Source organism: Mytilus trossulus, chromosome 1 (assembly GCF_036588685.1).
Source record: "Mytilus trossulus isolate FHL-02 chromosome 1, PNRI_Mtr1.1.1.hap1, whole genome shotgun sequence".
Lineage (NCBI taxonomy): Eukaryota > Metazoa > Mollusca > Bivalvia > Mytilida > Mytilidae > Mytilus > Mytilus trossulus.
The window spans coordinates 84186467-84207407 of record NC_086373.1 but is presented as its reverse complement, the minus strand read 5'-3'; the positions used below and the strand labels follow the sequence as shown (position 1 = coordinate 84207407).

Below are 20941 nucleotides of genomic sequence, written 5' to 3'. Positions count from 1 at the left end.
TTTCACGCGTATTTTGGCATTTTGGTCCCCTGTAACCCTATTAAAACGTCATTGTGGTTTCTCTATCAATAAACTGTCTCATTGTCTATAAAGTTTTCCCTAATTAGGGCATGAGTTACTGCCTCTGAATAACGATACTATTACTGACGAGTCGTAGCAGTTCATTATATTATTAAAAAAGCTATTTTATAATGTTTATGTATATTTTGACATTAAGATCCTTTGTTACTCCTGTAATATGCGTTGCGGAACATATTAACTACATACATTTTGTTCCGCTATTAATAGGCTTTCTAATGAGGTATTATGTATATCTGTAATTAGGGGTTGAAGGGTCACAGTAATCCATTCCATGCGTACATGTTATATCTAAAATAAGCTACAGTTGTATTTTTTAATGCTCGCATGTATTTCGATTTTTTGTCTTTCGTTACTCCCCCGCATTACATTTTAACTATACAGTTTTTGTTCCTCTATAATTAAGCTTTCGAGTGAGGTTAAAGGTATTTCTTAAATTAGGGGCTGAAGGGTGGCAACAGATCATGTCATTATTCAAAACATCCATGCTTTCATTCAAAATTCTTTCTTTTCACGCGTATTTTTGTCAATTAGATCCCCCGTAACCCTTCTAATGGTCATTGCGACAGCAATGAACTTTCAAATGGTCATAACGTTTTCCTGAATTAAGGGATGAAATGTCGCAGCAGTTCATTCCATCATTTAAGAGAATTTAATCTATTACTTAATGTTAATGCGTATTTCGATATGAAGGTATCGTTACTCCTCTAATATGCGTTGTGGAACACAGTAACTATGTACCTTTTATTCCTCAATTAATAAACTTTTGAATAAGGTATATATAAAGTATATCTGTAATTAGGGACTGAAGTGTCGTTGCAGTCCATTCCATTACTTAAAATATCCATTCCATTATAATCAAAATTGGCCATTTCTTCCTTGTCTTGCGTGTTTTTGGTATTTAGGTCCTCCGTAACCCATGTAGCAATCATTGTGACACAATCGACATGTTTTATAATCAGTGGATAAATAACAGCAAATGTCAAGTGAAAATACATATTTAAAAATAACCTTAATCTTATATATGTCTTGGTTTTCAGGTCGTCCATACATTTAACCTTCACTTTTTATCTTGAAAACAGAAATACAAACTATATCATTATTCATTATACATCCCTTAACATTGAATTTTGACTACTGAAAAATTAATAATGGACATACATCAGTGCAATGCTTTCTGGTCTTAAATTGTCTGATCTAGCCAAAAAATCCTTGCTAAAAATTCTGCATGACCTCCTACGGCACCTATAAGTAGTTAAAGATTTGATTTTACTAAACAAATTAATTTAATTTATGACCTGCATGCACGTATCGCTTAGAAAGCGGCCATATACCATAAAGTCAATATTAATCATCGATGTAATTTGCTCTATGGGATGTTTGAAATTTCAACGGAGGCAATTTTTTGGCATAACAAGCCAGCCTCTTAGCGATAAAAGAATATTTTGAAAGAACTTAGCTTTTTGCTACCTTTTTATTCTTCAGTTCGTTTTTAAAACCTCTTTGTTTCTCCAATTTGAAAAATAGAAAATAAAACTATATATCAAACGAAAACTGAATAAAGTGAGAAACAAGTTTCTTTCATTAGTGAAAAATACTGCTTCCTTACTTATTTCAGAGTTTGAACACTTGGTGCCTAGTTTTACTTCATTCGTAGTTGACAAAGATGGACAGATTCCATGTCGAAGGTCAGTGTCTCTCTCCGGGCGTCCAAGTTTTTCTCTACATGCCATGAAATAGCGAATAATGATAAAAGTGGCGTTAAAGACCAACAATGAACACACCAATCATTAGATATCCTTCGCGTTTCACAAACAGATCATAGTTTTGTTAAACATTAATATTATTATTTGAAATTGAATTTGACAATAGAAATTTCCTCGAATCGTTTAATGGTGAATCCGGATAACACTGTAATATGTGCCGATGGATATAAACGGGCTCAAACTTTAATAATTTTCAACAACTAGTGGAATAGATATTTTTAAAGCAAAACTATCTTAATGTTTTGTCAGCTACCTTTAGGAAAGCAATAAGTAATGAGAAGATATATAAGATTTCCAAGGATAAGGTTACATTTCTTACTCAAAGTCGACACCTAAATAATAAATAATGTAGAATATCTATTTCCAATAGAAAAGAGTAATTCTGAGAATAAATAAAGCAATCGCTATTCAAAAGGAGCATTCGCTAACTGAGAAGACATGTTTGGAGGGTTGAGATCTCGAAAAACATGTTAAACCCCGCCACAATTTGCCCCTGTCCCAAGTCAGAGGTCTCTGGCCTCTGTTAGTCTTTTATTTTTAGTTTCTTGTGTATAACTCGGAGTTTAGTATGACGTCCATTATCACTGAACTATATATAATATACATTTTGTTAAGGGACCGGCTAAAGGACACCTCCGTGTGTGGAAGTTTCTCGATACATTGAAGACCCATTGGTGGCCTTCGGCTGTTGTCTGCTCTATGGTCGGGTTGTTGTCGCTTTGACACATACTCCATTTCCATTCTCAATTTTATGTCTTTGACTAGCAATACTTTGAACCACCGACAACGGTCTCTTTAACGATCCCATGCTAAAAAATGACAAAACTAAAGAACAAAGTATATTGTCCCTGCTAGCCTGAATAGTGTAGGTTTCAGCTCGAGAGTTCCCACTAAAGGCATTTGTTTTTTTAGATAAAAAGATTTGTGATACCCAGTCTACAAAATCAAACAAAAGTTCAAAATCTGACTCTCGTCTGTACTAATTGTTTCATTGGCAATTATACTACATTTTCTCATTATTATGTTGCTGCATGAATGTCTTTAAGGATGAAACTTCTGTTGGTGGTTACGGTTCGGAGATGGGCTATTCTGCCCTTGTCAGATTTCTCATACAAGTGTTTCTATATTAGTATTCTAGTTAGAAGAAAATAGCTTGCAGTTATCCGCTATCTCAAGAAGTTACACATTTGCATTAAATAACATGCGATGAAATAAACACTTGAAATGAGTGAAATTCTAAAGATGTCGTAAACATGTTGATTTATTAATTGATTAGGATAAGATATCTTGGTTTTCAGTTGATTGCATCCGTGTCGTTCTCTCACAAGTACAAATGAAGATCTCGATCATTGTTCTGTTTATTTCTGTGTCATTTTGTCTCTTGTGGAGGGTAATCACACCACCTCGTCGTTTTATAAGTACAGAAAATCTTGGAAAGCTCATTTTTAATTGTTTTATTTTTTCTTTAATCGAATATTACAATCGTTACACCATTTTCCAAAGTCATGAAAGCTTGGCGCCTTAAACATGATTTTACCCTGTCACATTATGTATATATATCTATATATATACAACTCGTCTAAACATCAACCCAACAATGTTAGATCTGTAAATTTGCTTTCGCAAATTGTTGGTTCTTCCCTCGCCGGGATTCGAACCCATGCTACTGTGATATCGTGACACCAAATCGCCTGCACTGCAGCCGTCCCGCTAGACCACACGACCACCTGGGCTCTCAAAAAAAGAGCTTTCGGTGGCCATATGTTACCTTTCCACGTCAGTTTTAATCTAGCGGCGTACTACAGTACATGATATATAAGGCATGAAGATGTTATTGTTACAGATCAGCTAAATTATCTATAGTAAAGGATCCTACAAATTAATGTAAGATACAGTCACAGAAAATAATTATATGCATAAGTATATGTGTCTGTTCTTATTTAGGAGCCTGTAAACCAGTGGTTGTCATTTATTGCTGTATATCATATTTGTTTTCCGTTCATTGTTTTAGTACATATGTCATTTTTTTTATTTGTCATTTTGGAGCCTTTTATAGTTGACTGTACGGTATGGGTTTTACTCATTGTTGAAGCCCGTGCGCACATGGCGACTTAATGTAAATCTGTAAATTTCAGCGTCATTTGGTCTCTTGTAGAGTGTTGTCTCATTGGCAACCATACCATGTATTCATTTTTTTTTAATACCAGTTTATAGGTAGTCAATTGCACCAGAAAATAAACTTAATATGGGGAATTCTATATGTGCATGTACCAAGTTAGAAGCCTGTAAAAATCTGTATTCTTGCATTTATTGCTATGTATTATAATATTTTTCCGCTGTTGTTGTACATAAGTTGTTTTATATTTGTCATTTTGCCATTTTGAGGCCTTTCATAGCTTACCATATGTGGTGTGGGTTTTGTTCATTTTTGAAGACCGTACGTTAACTAATAGTTGTATAATTTTTGTGCATTTGTTTTCTGACCATGTGGAGATTTGTCTCATTGGCAATCATACCAAATCTTCCTATATAAATATGTAAAAGTCTAATTTTCTGCTTCATCAAATATAACTAAGTCATCTGAGTCATAGGGTTCTTTATTCATCAATTGTACATCACATGCATTCATCTTACAATTACATACACTAAGCCTGGAATAACAAATAAACAATGGTAAAGATAATAAAATAAACGATACATTTCAATAGCTGTTGAAATAAATCAAACTCACCCGTACAGCGAATATACAAAAGCTCTCAAAACAAGCAAATCACATAATCATCTCTCAAACTAAAATCTCACACTCACTTGGACATTGGGTAAACTTACTTTTACCTTGCATATTAATGAAATATCATAATCAGGATTCATACTTTATCCATCTGTCAGAACAAAGGCTCTCAATGTAAATAAATGTAACTTACCAAAATATGCTATATTTGTGGTTCCTGACTGAATATAAATGTATCCAATATCACTGAATGATTCAATCCTTCTATGAAAAGTAACTACAAAGACTGGATACTAAATAATTAAACTATTTAAACTTTTGTAAACAAAGACCAAAATTGACCAGCCATTTAATTTGAATTCCCTCTATATAATATATCACAAGACCACCAATGACCAATAAAATAAGACCTAATCACAAGTAGATTGCAAACGAATCACCTACTTCAATAAATCATCTGCAAGAGATATTTAGAATTAGTACATATAATATAATCAATGCATCCAGGGTGAATGGCAGAAAATCCACTCTACCACAAATATACTAGTTAAGCATGTTTTGTAAGGGAAACCCCGAACGATTACACGGTTAAATAACTGGTGAAAAACTTCATGGATTGTAGAGTTAAATTATCTCAGTGAAGTTAGATATGTCGATGTTAATCCAATTGCGTACCATATATCATTAATATAAGGGACCTATAATCATGATAATCATACTTTAAATCGTGCCAGTAACATAGACGAAAAGTTCCAGTCGATGAACAGTCCACTATGCGGACTGTGGAGACTGGGCCATGTACTCTGCGGCATAGAAATGAGATGTTCTAATATTATTTCAACTGCATACCAAATATTATGACTGAGCAGCTTTATATGGGTCCATCTTTGATTGACAGACATTCCATCACAACTAGTATATATAATATATAAGCAAAAGTTTCAAAATCGACCATGCATTCATATAATATTCACGGATATGAGTTTTGCTAATGCTAATACATCTGCAAGTTTTTGTTAATTAGTATCGTCCTGAATTTCATGAAATATTGTCCAGTGGACGTGAAGCAAACAACTTATATCCATACATTGTTTTTGATATTTAGTCTATTATATCATAACGCAAGAAATCAAAACCATCCAATAGTCATTTTTTTCGGTTTAAATCTAAACGTCATTCTTGTGTTGGTAACAGTTTGACATTATTACATTAAAAACAAAACCAACAGTTAATATTGTTTTATAAGTCTCACTATAGGTTATTAGAACAAAATGAGTATGGTTAGATTATTAAATGCATGTGTAAACCTAATATTATATGTAAAACTGAAGTTTCTTTTCAATTTCCTTCATTCTTTTTAATGCATTAAATGTATGTGTATAGATAATTTGTCAAAGTTGTCCCATTCCTAGAACATGTACTATATTTTTCTATCTTTGAGTGGTTATCAGAAAATCCTAAAACCTTAGAACTTGTTGTTTTAGCATATGTTATTATCTGCATGCCATAACATATTAATAGCTTTACTTGGCCTTTTTATAACTGAGAAAAAATCTCAACGGCTTAGATCATGCAGGACTGTATCTTACTGATGTAAAGTTTAAAAAAATACAAATCATAATACTAAATTACATCTCTTCGCACCTTTTGATAAAACTGTTGCATATAAATGTTTAACTCAATTGATATGTATTTACTTAGTCGTTGCTAATGATATAAGTGCGAGAACTTTAGACGGTGCATCATTGAACTGAATTGACCTGCGTAGGCGCAAGTACAATAGAGCTGTCATTTCACTTATCAAGCTTTTAACCACATAACGGTAACCAATTCATCATGCATGCTGATTTTGAGCACGCGTCTAATCGTTACAGTCCCTTTAACAAATACCGCTGTTATAAAAGACCTTTAATAGATAATCAGGAGCGTAGCTTACGTTGAGGCAATAATGTAGCAACTTGTTATGTCTTGTTGGCGTGGTTATTGATTCATACCCTTTACAAATTATTCAAGACTTATGGGAACATTTGAATTAACTTTCCATCCTCTACTTGGAAATACCCTTTACGGTAGTTTTCTGTAATTCAAGTTTGTCAGAGTAAAAGGAAATCGACAACAGATTTATTTTGTCCTACCCCATTGCAAGCGAAAACAGTGAGTAGAATAGATGAGGATGCAACTCACGAGTCACCCGATCAAATCACTTTACCATTGAATTAGGTCAATTAGTTTATTTTGTGTCAGAATAATTTCTAGTATATGAGGGCCTGCTGAGGTTTTAAGAAAACAGAAAAATCGGACCTGAAATTAATTTAAATTTGAAAGAATATGGATTTAAAATGGTGCTAACTTATAAAATAAAGGAAAATCAAATTATTGGCGACAATGATTAAAAAATAAATATTTGATAATCCCATTCTAAGCATTCAAACCCTCATTTATAACCGTTGACATGTTCCCCTACGACTATGTTCATTGACTTTGGTACTAAACAAAACAAAATATGCATTTACATTTATATATATATTATAGTGCACAGTAAATAATTTATATGTTGTGGTTCTCAAGTTTTATTCTCGCTATTTTAAATTCATAGTATGTTTTCACAAGCAGGGAATTTAAAATATTTAAAGGAATCACTAATTCCAGAGAAATATGTCTGTTAGTTAATACATAATGTCAGTTTGTATATATATAAAAAAAAAATCAACCGAATGCTGTTCATTTATAATGAAGACTTCAGAATAAAGTAAATCTTAGTTATTCCCCAGTTGGCATATTCATCGTGAATGGAAAAAAAAGTTAAAAATCATTCAATATGTAATTTCAAGACCTTCGAAGGAATACACCACCAAAACAAGTGCCGTGCTACACTTTACATATAGCATATGTTTTTCTCCTTGTTTATCCTGAAATTCGTTTGTTCAATCCAGCAGTCATTTTGTGGTGATTATCTATAATTCGTTGATTCGTGACCTACGACCAAACATATTATCATCACTAAACTTATTACAAATAAACCTTAATATTTGCGTTTTTTTTCTGTATTGAACATTTTGTACAGGTTTCTTCTATCCACCGAGCAAGGTCATGATATCTTGTGATATGACGTGTGATGTACAGCCAACTATATTAGAGTGTACTACGGCTTGGAAATATATTGGGAGACATTAGGCATTTGAGCTGGCTTTCTGCTGGGAACAGTATGTCAATATACATATATATGTACATATGTTCCTGCTTTTTGTAACTGCTAGCAAGTCAGGAAACTGACTTTTCATTGGTTGTCTAATGTGATACCTTCACCGTCGTATTTTGTTATTTTTATAGCTTTGAGTATAGATAGTAAGGCATATAATAAACATTATTATGATGAAATAACATTGAACAGCACTAAACTTAAATATTTTGATATACGTAATTCCAGAAACATCTCTTATTATTTTTTATATGGGATGTGATATGACTGTTGTTTCTCTACTATCTATTACTATCTAATATTTGAAACCATTCAGGTTAATGGAATTTTTTTTCAATCAGATTTTCAATCGGTTTTGTCTCAAACTACTACATATAAATTCAACATATTTTTACTTAATATATAACATAAAAATATAAAATCAATTTACACTAGTACAAAAACTGTCTGTAATAAAAAAAAAAAAAAAAAATAAAAAAAAACCCTAGATCTAAATAATCTAATATCATAGGCGCTCCATGTTGTTTACGTTTATGAGGTCGCTTACGTTCATGTGGAAATTTGACGGAACAATTTTAAAAGCGTAAATAAAACGATTCAAGAGATTGAAAATATTTTTAATTAATTGCCAGCAAAAGAAGAAAACTCGATTTTAATACTATTTCTATCTTTCTCCAAATATTTTTCTTACCATATCGTTTATATCCTAAGGGGCCTCCTTGTACCGTGAACCGAATCGTCCTTGAAAATATCGCGATTTCGATACATACGGTGAATCGTTTCACCCTTAACTTTGGAGCTGTATAAATGCACATGGACACAACAAAATAAAGAAATGTTGTCATTTGGTTTGTGACAGATCAATGTCTTAGCAACATTTAAAGAATGATTTTAGATTCATTTGTGATACTTTTGATTTTTCAAATTTAGGGGCCCAAAAAGTGGTCTTATTATACCTCCTTTCCTTTAACAGCAAATAATTTATCACAATACTGACCAGTTGTGTACATGTTATAGTTAAAACAAGGATAAATATATATCAATATACATACATCTCTAGATTATATATTTATATTTGCATTTAACAGATCCTCATTCAGAAATTATAAGATAAAATATATACATGTAACACAAGTTGAAAAATTTAACGAATTAAAAAAATATAATGATCTACTTTATACTACATGTACTATATTATATCAAGTTATATATATCAATTGGACAGATGACTGGCATTTCTATGTCCAAACGTGACATGTCACAGGGACAATAAAAATTATTTAGTTTTACAATAACTATTCTATTTGCAGATAATATATAATAAAAGTTTGGCTAGTCAAAAAATTTTGTTTTTATATATAATTTGCTGTAAATTCATTTGTTTTCTTCCATAATAATGATACAATTTTCCAAGCATTGAAATAAATTTATAAAATTTGATTTCCACCCCTTTTCAAATGCATCATCAGAGGTCTTCTAGCTCAGGAGACAAAAAGAATTTTGAATTAACAAATGTAAGTGGGTCAAGACTTAACACATTAAAACGTTTCAAGCTTGTTCCAACCTGGCCTCTTTTCAATTCTTTTTTGTAGATATCAATTTTGCTTTTTGCAACATCTGTAAAGCGTGCTTTTGGTACTTCCTTAAGATCAATCAGCGAAAGGCCATTACAGAGATGTTTGTGATTCAATATTAACCAAACACCAATGACTGCTGTAAAACTTAATTGAAATGGAGAGGATGCAGCCAACGGAAAATGTGTACTCCCAAGAAGTACATCATTTACAGAATCATAAAAATAAAAAATCAATCCTAAATGTGAAACACCAATACAAGGTATAAGAGTATTGCTATGATCAGGATGTACCTGCCTGTAGTAAAAGGAATAAACTATTGTTTTTGCTGCTACCTGTACCAAACTACTTCCAGCAGAATTGTCATTCATTTCAAAATGCCTCTGCTTAACTTCTACAGCTGACTCTACATCTTTGTAAGTTTCTTGTTCTCCATCAATAGTAATTATGACCTCTGCACCTTCCATGATCAAATCCAAATAGCCATGCCAAACATTTAGATTACCTAAAGTAAATTAAAGGTAGAACTAGAAAAGCAGTTAGATCATTCAGTATTATTTAAATCTACTTAGGGTTTCTTTTGTGCTTTGTCTGCCTATATATGCAATGAAATATCTTGAAAAATCATTTTTACATTACCCCCACCTCCCAACATGTTTACTCTGCAAGCTGGGGGCAAGTGTGGATGGAAACATGTTTTGACACACTCCAAGGAGCCTGTGTCGTTCACTTGGTTTCAATTTAGTCTAAATCTTCATTTTAGGATGATTTCAACCTAACCACTTATATGAAGATCTTATCCTACTTAACATTTTTGGCATTGAAAATTTCAATCTATCTATAACTGTTCAGAAGATATTTATTAAAAAAAACACTTAAATCGGTCAAAATCAACTTTTATGGGAAATAACTCCAACAATGAGTGGTCTGATCATTTTGGTCATTCGACTTGTTTGTATAGCTTTTATTGCTGAACATTGTTGCAATTTAAAGTTTTTTGCTATCTATTATAGTTTATGAGATTATAGCCAAGAACATCAGTTAAAAATAAAAAAATTGCTAATTTCAAACAAAAATCATTGTCGATTTCTTTTTTGTTTTTAGCTACATTTTCTTTTTTTTTATAAACAAAATCTTGCTTATTCCTTAAGAAAAAACTATTATGTCAATTTAAAAAAAACACAAAATCAAAACAACTAAGTGTGACGTGTGTGGCTCATCTGGTTTCAACTTTTGTCTAAATCTTGATTTGAGAAGATTTCAGACCTACAGGCTTATTTGTAGATCTTCTCCTACTTAACATTTTGCTGTTCAAACTTTCAATCTATCTATAACAGTTTAGAAGATTTTTATTTCAAGCACTAAAATGAGGCAAAAATAAACATTAAAGGGCAACAACTCCAATAATGAGTGTTCTGATCATTTCGGCCACTTTGTTTGTAGATCTTTTATTGCTGAACATATTTGTAATATATATTTTTTTCAATTTATTATAGTTTATGAATTATGAATAATAGTCAAAAGCATTAAAATTTGCCAAAAATTGTCATTTATAGACAATCACCCCTATGCAAGGGTATCCGACAAATCTGAACCTTTGGCGGCCATGTTGGTCAACCAACTGATTTTTTTTTTTAAGTAGATACCCTAAGGATGATTGTGAACAAGATTGGTTTCATTTGGCCTGGTAGTTTCAGAGGAGAAGATTTTTGTAAAATTTTATGGACAATGGATTAAAGGTATCAGTCCTAGGTCATGTGTAGGTACATATATATATTAATATTGCCTTTCTTGAACCAGCCTATGTTAGGTTGTCCGTATGGCTGACTGGGATGTATAAATATGCAGTCGCATACTGTCAGATCCCAAATGCACAGTTCTACACTCTTTTAATGAAACCCTATATCAACTCTTTCAATCGACTGTGAATGACCATATTTCTATCTAGAAGTGCAGCAATTATTATTTACTGTCTTTTTCCAGTATTAGTCTATTTTAAAGTCGATAAGTGAATGTTGTTACATGTACCCTCAAAAATTTCTGTGCATGCTCAAAATGGAAGGGCAGAAGGTGCATGAACCCCCATTGATAAAATTCAATGGGCATGCTGCTTTTAACATGTTTAGACATGTGAGCTAAAAATTGACACTATCTTGAACAAGACAAGCCTACTTTTATGTTGTGTATGACTAGTAAGAAAAAATTATACCTATGCTTGTATCACCATATACAATTTGTCCATGTCTCTTTCCACATGGGCATACTTTGATCTGGTTGGCCTTTCTATTATCAATTGTGAAGTAGGGTGATGTTGAAAGCTGAGAAAATAAATGGAAGGCCAGCAGTACTGTTAATTCAGTTTCATCATCACATTCCTTTGTACGTGACAATCCTTCTTGGATTTCTGAAAAAGTAAAGGAAATTTAGTTTACCAGCCTATACACATGTACAAAGTATCTACTATCTATAAGCACATGTATGTCATATAAGCAGTATAATGTATTCAGGGTTGTCACTAAGGAATTCAAGCAAGTCCAGGGACTCATGACTTTTGCCCATGACGAGTCCATAATGTTTGCTTTTATGGATTTCTGAATTAAAATCCATTGCACTCTTCTGTCATACCCGGAACTGTAAGTAAGCTAGTTCTCGGCTGAATTCTTACAATCCCCTCAAAGATGATCAAATACAAGCGGATTCCAGTTTAAACAGTTCGTTATGACTTATGATCGCCGGATCGGATGATAAACTTAAGCTTTTTTTTTCATGGACGCACTGGGAATTTTAAGGCCATTTTGGGAAAATAATAAGCCTTTTTTAATTGGGAAAGGGGCTGATATTTGGCCCCTGAGAGTACCCTGAAAAATTCCTGCCCCCAAATACAATCCCAAGCTGTGTTTTGTGATTATATACCTTGTGTTAAAATCTAATTCCATTTGCTCAATCAGAACTCAAGTTATCGTACGGAAACCATTAACCTGCGGTCCTATAAAAACACAAAATTAAGTTTTCTTGGGTATTTACGATAAAAAAAAAATTTTAAAATTGTTTGGAGGTTATTGAACATAATATATCATTTTGAAATTAATTATTGATCGAAAGCCAAGTCATGCATTTTTTGTAAAAAATTACAATTCTAAATAAATTCACAGATAATGACAAATTTACGTTTTAAACAAATTATTTCTCAGTTCTAAGAACAACATCTGTAAACTGATTATTATAATGTCATCTTGTTACTTTAGGGAAGTTTTTTCCAGTCAATTGAAAGTGAAATTGGTGCTCGCAGCTAAAGAAACTATCATCTTAAGTAACCTCTGCAGTTGCCCAAATTACAAATGAATTACCATCATCTGCAAAAAGAAGTCATTTTGGTTTTGTATTATTAAATGTAATTCATATTTTTTGTCAAAAATAATTGGAAAGTAATTGAAGAAAATTTAGGAAACATTAATGTTTTAAAGTGAACATGCGAGTAATATTTGGTGGACCTATATTTTTTAACAGCATTTACTATTGGTGTCATATCTGAATTGCCATATTCTTTTGTTTCAAAGAGGGAATGACTCATACTTTTCATTATTTTCGGAATAAATTTAATTTTTGTAAGCATCATATTTTGTATATTTCCACTGGTATCTAAAGATTATATTTAAGTATCTATTAACAGACTGGTTGCAATTTTTAGTCAAAGGTGTGTTTTTTATTCCTTTCTCCACGTAAATCTCTCATTTCAAACTTGAACGAATGGAGGTCGTCATTGAAGATATTTATAAATAAATATTGAATTCCGAATGTATTATGCTGCATGAAAAAGCAAGAGAATTACGAGTGAAAAAGGCGCATGTTTACAAGTGAATAAAATATTGGATTAATGCACCAAACCAATGCACTGTATTTGGAATGAGAATTTTAGCATTGGAAAGGTCGATTATTGTTAAAAATCTAACGGGGATTTAAATAAAAGCGTCAATCAAACACTTTATTCCTAAATGGAGATGGGTTTCCCTATCTAGTATTCTAAAATAGCATCAAATGACGACTTCCGTTCGTTCAAGTTTGAAATGAGAGATCTATGTCGAGAAAGGAATAAATAACACACCTTTGACTAAAAATTAAACAGAAAGACGTACTGCATTCAATTTGTAAATAATTTTACATCTGCATTATTAAGCAATATTAAAGTATTTATTTTATTGTAATTGATTGGGTTACCATGAAAGTTGTAGATTTTATCAAAATGTTTTATGGAGAAGATGCCAACCATGGCAGATAGTAACCTTGCGGTGGATAGTAAACAAACAGTATTTAAGTATATGTGTGTAATTTTAACAGAGATAAACACTGAAATAATTGAAAACATTCCAAATAAAACAAAAATCCTGACTTACAAAAAAGGGGGAGGGTCGAAAACTCAATCCCGACCCCGAGTACCAGACACTTATTTCTTTGATTTTGTAATTCATCCGTCTTAGCACTGACTTTTATCACATTTTTCATGTTTATACTAAATTCTTTGCATATGAATTTTAGTGCCAACTTCAATGTTAATACATTAAGTAGTCCAAAATAAGTTTCATGTTTAGAGTTTCAATAAAGAACACCAAAAAAAAATGACAACTATTCAAGGACACGAATAACCAAATTTGAGCATATATAATCCATTTTACTTAGGGAAATTAGGAAACAGAATTTTGGTCACAAAATAAATGCAGCAAACTTTTTAACCAACATTAGTAAATGTAATGTCAGGATTGCAGTGATAAGACTAATTATTTTATTTGGAGGGGATGAATGATTAGGGAAAAATCCATTTACAATATTAGTCAGACTATAGGATAAAAAGTTCTGGTGTCACAAATTATATAAAGTTATGAAATTCTAATTTTTGCAATTTACAGAGATATACTATGAATCATTATGCTATATATTAAACTTACAATGTATCTACCATCAAATTTATATTTGCCAGTATTTCCGGGATTTCCCAGTATTTCCTGGGAATTCCCTGTATTTCCCTAGGAACTTTTTGCCAACCCTGTTTTTGTGCAGATGGTGGTATTTTGGGCAACTGCAGAGGTTACTAAAGATCACTGTATCGTTAGCCGCAAGCAATAAGTTTACTTTCAATTGATTGGAAAAACTTGCCTTAAGCCAAAAAGATAAGATTATATATTAATCAGCTTAAAGGTGTTGTCCTTCTGAGAAATAATTTGTTTAAAATGTAATTTTGTCATTTTCTGTGAATTGATTTAAAAATGCAATTTTCTACAAAAAATGTATGACTTGGCTTTAGATTTAAATGCTGATTAATTTTAAAAAGAAACCTCGTGTTCAATAACCTCAAAATGTTTTATTTGTTTTTATCGTACATACATGTACACAAGAAAAATATTTTTGTGTTTTTTTACGATAAATTAAAGTTGTAGTAGGCACCAAACATTTTCTTACTGAGGTGGGGGGGGGGGCTCAGGGCTCGACATTACTGTCTATTTTACCAACTTGTCCCATCGGATGGTAATATGTCTGAATGTTTAGAAGAAAAATCTAGTCTATTGATATATAACCCGTATATGTTTACCGCCATATGTACTTTTCATATGTTTTGATTACAAACTTATTTTTTTTATGTCAGTGATAAATATGTATGAATAATTAGAAGAAAAATGTATAGTTTATTGATATATTGCTTCACGTTCGGTCAAAATTTGGATGTACAAATATGCAGTCAAGTTCGTTCTGAATCCGAACAAAGCTTCTGCCTCATATTGATTTGATTGTTGGCATTAAAACATCCAGATGTAACTGTCAGTTGCACATTAAGAACGCGCAACAATAAGTGAAAACCGAAGAGCAAAAAATACTGACTGCCATTGTGAAAATAGTGGGTGCACCGTGCGGGATAGGGTAAATAATTAGCCATGCAATGACCACCTGCAATTGGAATGTTCGCCGTGACGTCACAGGTTACCTGTGATCTTGTTATGGTGGGCAAAAAATAAAGAAAGATGCGTGGAATTTCAACTTTAAATAATCATAACTTTTTTATTATTTAAGTTAATTTAAAAAATCGTTTGGTTCTAAAAAATATTTTTAAAGTACAAAGTCATGGTAAACTTCTGAAATAAATATTCAGTTATTTAGTGTATGTAAATTTAGGTCCATTTTCAAACTCTTCAAAAATACACCGACGAATTTTCTAAATTCTATGATAAATTCATTTTTCCACATATGTATATAAAACTCGCCATTGAATCTCATCCAAAATTCAATTTACAGACCCAAAATTGATCTAGAAATAACAAAGCAATTAAAGTTTAAAAATTGGGATTTTTATCGAGTAATTGGCCATTGTTTATTAGTTTGTTTACTTGCCAACCAAAATGACACTTAATGAGATACCTTCATTTAGCAAGAACTTGACAAGGAGCTCCAGTGTCATTTTCGTTTGACTGTCTGTTGGAATTTCTTTCTTTGTGATAAAATTCTTCAACATTTTAAATGCTTCAATAAAAAGATTGCCAAAAGCAAATTTCCTTTGAGTGGGCTTTAGAGTACAGTCTGCCTTTGTGAAGCAGTAACCATTGTCCGGGTCAGCAGCGTTGCATGATCCTATTTCATAGGCTCCAAGTGCTGTGATTTCTTGCTTGAACTTATTAACGGCGTCTACAAAAGAGGGATTTTCTGTTAAGAATTTACTATGGAATTCATCAAATATATCACTGTCATCTCGCCCAGTTTTACGTTTTTTCTTTACGGGTTCTGTCTCCGCACTGGAACATGCCATCATCGATTTTGATGTATGACGTAGTGACCAGAATGGAACATCTAAATACCTACCGATACAAAATATAACAACAACGAACTATCAACTATTCGGCGGAAAAATATGTCGGGAAGTAATCGATTAGATGGTTCAAGGTACCTATTTATTGGGGTACGAAGATAGTTCTATAAGAAATATTGCTGCAAGTTTGCATGTGATGTGTGGCACTCCTATTAAAAAGAGAAGAAATTTGTTTTTCAGTTTAGAAAATAGACTGACTTTGGATCAGGAAACCAAAAGATTTTATGCAAAAAAGTTATCTGAAGGCTGAGTAATGATACATTATTTTGATTGGTACTTAAGGGGAAATAACTGTGGGAAACACCTTGCAAAATCATAGAGTCTCATGAAGGGGGACCTATTGAAAAATTTCGACTGTCAACGTACCCCGAAAATTTAACCAGTAAGCAAGCACTATACCCTCTGGGACCAGTTCTCATTAGAGCCAACGAAATATAGGGAAGCGGCATTTTGACGTCACATTTTGTTAATTTTAGTTGAAATACTGTATAGTGTATATAAATAAATAGGAGCCTGGAACCAATTTGTGAGCCTCATTTTTTGAAGTCTTTTCTTTTGGAGATTTGATTATTCAATGTTTACATTTTGAAAACTCGCGTTTTCTTTAATAAATGGCATAATTTATGAAGAAATACAAGCAAACTATACAGTACAGGATTTTTTTTTTGTACCAACAAGTCAAGCCAATATAGACCCTTGAACCACCCTCCAAGGACAGACTCATAAAGTTCTGGAATAAGTGTGAAATTTCCAATTTACCGAAATGTCAAAAAAGTCTATTTTGCTCACCTGAGTTTAATGGTGAAGCACGTATTAGATACTGCACCACGCCTTTATAATTCATATTAATGTAGCAACCCAACAGGTATGCTGACCATTTAGCCCTGGGCACCCCCCTTTTTTACATCGAAAAACGGTATGCTCGGGGGATGCATTATCCTGCTTGAACGATTGAACTGAAAGCTTTTGTTTTGTTTATTTTATATTAATTAACATAATTTTGTATTTAGATTGGAGAAATTCATTCATTCTTCCACATTTAGTTACCTACTAAAACCCTAAAAAATGGAACCCAGGTCCAAGCAATAATCTTATTGAACCTTTCATTCATTCATTCATTCATTCATTCATTCATTCATTCATTCATTCATTCATTCATTCATTCATTCATTCATTCATTCATTCATTCATTCATTCATTCATTCATTCATTCATTCATTCATTCATTCATTCATTCATTCATTCATTCATTCATTCATTCATTCATTCATTCATTCATTCATTCATTCATTCATTCATTCATTCATTCATTCATTCATTCATTCATTCATTCATTCATTCATTCATTCATTCATTCATTCATTCATTCATTCATTCATTCATTCATTCATTCATTCATTCATTCATTCATTCATTCATTCATTCATTCATTCATTCATTCATTCATTCATTCATTCATTCATTCATTCATTCATTCATTCATTCATTCATTCATTCATTCATTCATTCATTCATTCATTCATTCATTCATTCATTCATTCATTCATTCATTCATTCATTCATTCATTCATTCATTCATTCATTCATTCATTCATTCATTCATTCATTCATTCATTCATTCATTCATTCATTCATTCATTCATTCATTCATTCATTCATTCATTCATTCATTCATTCATTCATTCATTCATTCATTCATTCATTCATTCATTCATTCATTCATTCATTCATTCATTCATTCATTCATTCATTCATTCATTCATTCATTCATTCATTCATTCATTCATTCATTCATTTTAAACAGCAGTACATATAATTAATCTGAAAACTATGCCAGAAAGACTATGAAAAAGGTTGGGATGATTTTGTGGATGATAAAGGTTGGGATGATTTTGTGGATGATGGTCGGAAGTCCCAACCGTTTAGAAATTAGGGGCCCAAAATGAAAAAGGTTGGGATGATTTTGTGGATGATGGTCGGAAGTCCCAACCGTTTAGAAATTAGGGGCCCAAAATGGGCCAAAAAGAAGCATTTTCATAGTTTCCGAATAATAACTTGTTTTTAGGTATTTCAATTGCTCTGAAATTGTACCACAATGTTTAAAACCACAAATAAAAGGTTTTGATTCAGTTTAGGGGTTATAATGGGGCCAAAGTTTAGGAAAAAGGGGTCAAAATTCAAAAACAAGCATTTTTCCAGTTTCCAGTCAATAACTTGTGTGTAATTGTATAGATCTCCCTAAAATTGTACCACAATGTTCCATATATTAACAAGGAGAAGGCTGGGATAGAGTTTTGGGTTAGTTGCCCAAAATATGTAGGAATTAGGGGCAAAAAGGGGCCAAAAAGAAGCATGTTTCTAGTTTCCAGACAATAACTTGTGTTTAAGTGACTCATAGGCAGATTTAGAGGGGAAGCCCAGGGGGCCCTGGCCCCCCTTTTCTGGTAAAATTTTGGATGATTATATAGGGAATTGCTGAAGCATGTCCGGATCGGCTCCCCTCTAAGTGGGCCCCCCACTTATGATAATTTCTGGATCCGCCACCGAGTGTATAGATCTCTCTGAAATTGTACTACAAGGTTCCATACTACAAAAGAAAGGATGGGATTGAGTTTTAGGGTTATTGCTCCGAGGGGGATTTCAATCAGTTGAGGGGGATAGTTCGTTTCATGCAATAATGTTCAGCAAAGTAAGATCTACAAGGGTCAACATAACCAAAATGTTCAATGGACCCCTTAAGGAGTTGTTGCCCTTTAAAGTCATTTTTTTAACAACTAAATTTTGCAATCTGTGTTTTGAGCAAGAACTAAAGAAGATAAAGAGAAACTTAACAGGCTTAACAAGCAATACAAGATCAATAAAATATGTTTACAAGAGTTTTGCCTCTTGGAAATAGATATTGTAAGGAAAATTGCATCTCACGCATGTCTACTTTTCTTATAGATTATTTTCATGATTTTTATAATTTATGAAAAATGTTAAAAAAAGAACATACTTATTTGTTGTGGTTATTGCTTTTTGACAGCAAATTTTATATTTATCCATCAATTGGTGAGGACAGTCAGAGGTACATTGAAACACTGTTCTTTAATTAAATATGTTAAATGCATGAAGTATACAGATGGTAACACGAATGACAACATGTTATATATGTTCATGAGTTTAATATTTATAGATAAATGTTGTATTTCAACAATTTTGCCTATGAAACAGCAAATCAAGATTTAATAAACCGAAGTTAATGCCCAAATGGATTTTTTTAAACTTAGGCAGAAGAATAGTTTATTATCATGATTATATATACATGATATATATGAGAAAGTTCATGCTATACATATATTTGTTGTTTGTTTATAAATTGTTTCCATTTTTTGTTTCCACTAGTAAAACTTAAAAGTATTAATTAGTTCATACTATATGTACATCTAGTTTTTGTCTGGACTTTTGGATTAACTTAAAATTTATAATTTTAGCTTGTTACCAAATGAAAGGAAAGTGCAGTATTAGAATCACTGAGGTACATGTTACGACGTACATGTAGGTGCAAATCTAGATGTCCTGTCAAAAAAAACCTTGTATCAAAGTAAAGTATGTAGAATTGTATTTGATTTAAATAATTTAATGTTATGTATTCAAAACTTTTTCAAGTGTAATTGTACATGTATGCAGTTGTTTATTTCTCTGTCTTTCTGATGTCAAGTATGCATCGAGGAATCCTTACCAGTCTCATCTGCTTTTGCTAGACATGCATGAGAAATGTGAAGCTCAAATAATTATAGCATTTGCATCACAGACCGTATATTATGAATTGTATATTTTACAAGATCAAAATTTGTTCTCGTCTTCAATATACATTAAATATTTGCCACTGTACATTAAAATAAATAAGAAAAATTGATTTAATAATATTTTTTTAACTGTAGAATGTTTTTAAAGAACTAGAATATTGATATAAGGAGATGGGGTATGATCCTCAATGTGACAACTATCAATTAAAAAACTAAAAAACAAAGATAAAACATTTACTGGTCACTCGACTCACTGTTAGGCAATGAACAATAATTAAAATCCATACTATAAAGTAACCTAATCAACTTGTTTAAGAATGCAAAATGTGAACCATTTAAAAATTAAAACTACATATTGTATGGCAGACATTGGTTAATATGTTTATGGAATGATTGTAAGGTGTTTATATTTGTCTTGCATGTACAATTCCTGCCAGATTTTTATAAAACTTATACTATACTTTAATATCAGCAATATCTTGGTCAAGTTCACTACCGCCGTTTTGACAGATTGACTATTTTCAAAAGAGTTATGCCCCTTGAAAATTTTGAATAAGGGAAAATGGCCTTGTAAGCGCTCTCATCGGTTCAATTTTTATAAAACACATAGTATACTGTAAGTAATGCCCTTGAAGGTCTGTTTAAAATATTTCATATACATGTACAAGAAAAAGAACCTTTTTTCAAAGCACACTTTTTTATTTATAATTTTATTCAAGTGCCTTTTTTAATTATTGCCCCTTGATAGATGCAATATGTGCAACTCAGTGGACATTGAAACTCTATTCTGTTATTTTTATTTTCAGGAACTGAAAAGTAAAGAAACAGAACCAAAGAACATTCATTTTAAATTAATACAATATTGAACTCAAAAGTCAATCTAGTTGTCTTTCTTAATTATAGATATAAGAAGATGTGGTATTAGTGCCAATGAAACAACTCTCCATCCAGGTCATAA

The 20941-nt window shown here is 32.0% G+C and overlaps 1 protein-coding gene across 2 annotated transcripts; it reads right to left on the bottom strand.

Moving 5' to 3' along the window:
- Window positions 1-1386: 1386 nt before the first annotated feature.
- Window positions 1387-16208, bottom strand: LOC134687515 (uncharacterized). 2 transcript variants are annotated; one of them, XM_063547889.1, is made up of 4 exons: window positions 15751-16208; window positions 11558-11752; window positions 9646-9853; window positions 1387-1800 (listed from the first exon to the last, which is right to left on the bottom strand). In XM_063547889.1, the coding sequence occupies exons 1-4, from the start codon at window positions 16136-16138 to the stop codon at window positions 1560-1562; spliced, it is 1032 nt and encodes a 343-aa protein (XP_063403959.1). In that variant the 5' UTR covers window positions 16139-16208; the 3' UTR covers window positions 1387-1559. The 2 variants fall into 2 exon arrangements, with proteins under 2 accessions (XP_063403959.1, XP_063403951.1); XM_063547881.1 differs by lacking the exon at window positions 1387-1800 and having other exon boundaries at window positions 8250-9853; window positions 15751-16206.
- Window positions 16209-20941: the final 4733 nt, after the last annotated feature.

Excerpts from the sequence above, each read along its gene's own strand:
- LOC134687515 (XM_063547881.1), bottom strand. The coding sequence starts at position 16,138 with ATGATGGCATGTTCCAGTGCGGAGACAGAACCCGTAAAGAAAAAACGT. Across the intron at positions 11,753-15,750 it reads CAAGTTCTTGCTAAATGAAG|AAATCCAAGAAGGATTGTCA; the intron begins GTATCTCATTAA and ends TTACTTTTTCAG. Across the intron at positions 9,854-11,557 it reads ATATGGTGATACAAGCATAG|GTAATCTAAATGTTTGGCAT; the intron begins GTATAATTTTTT and ends AATTTACTTTAG.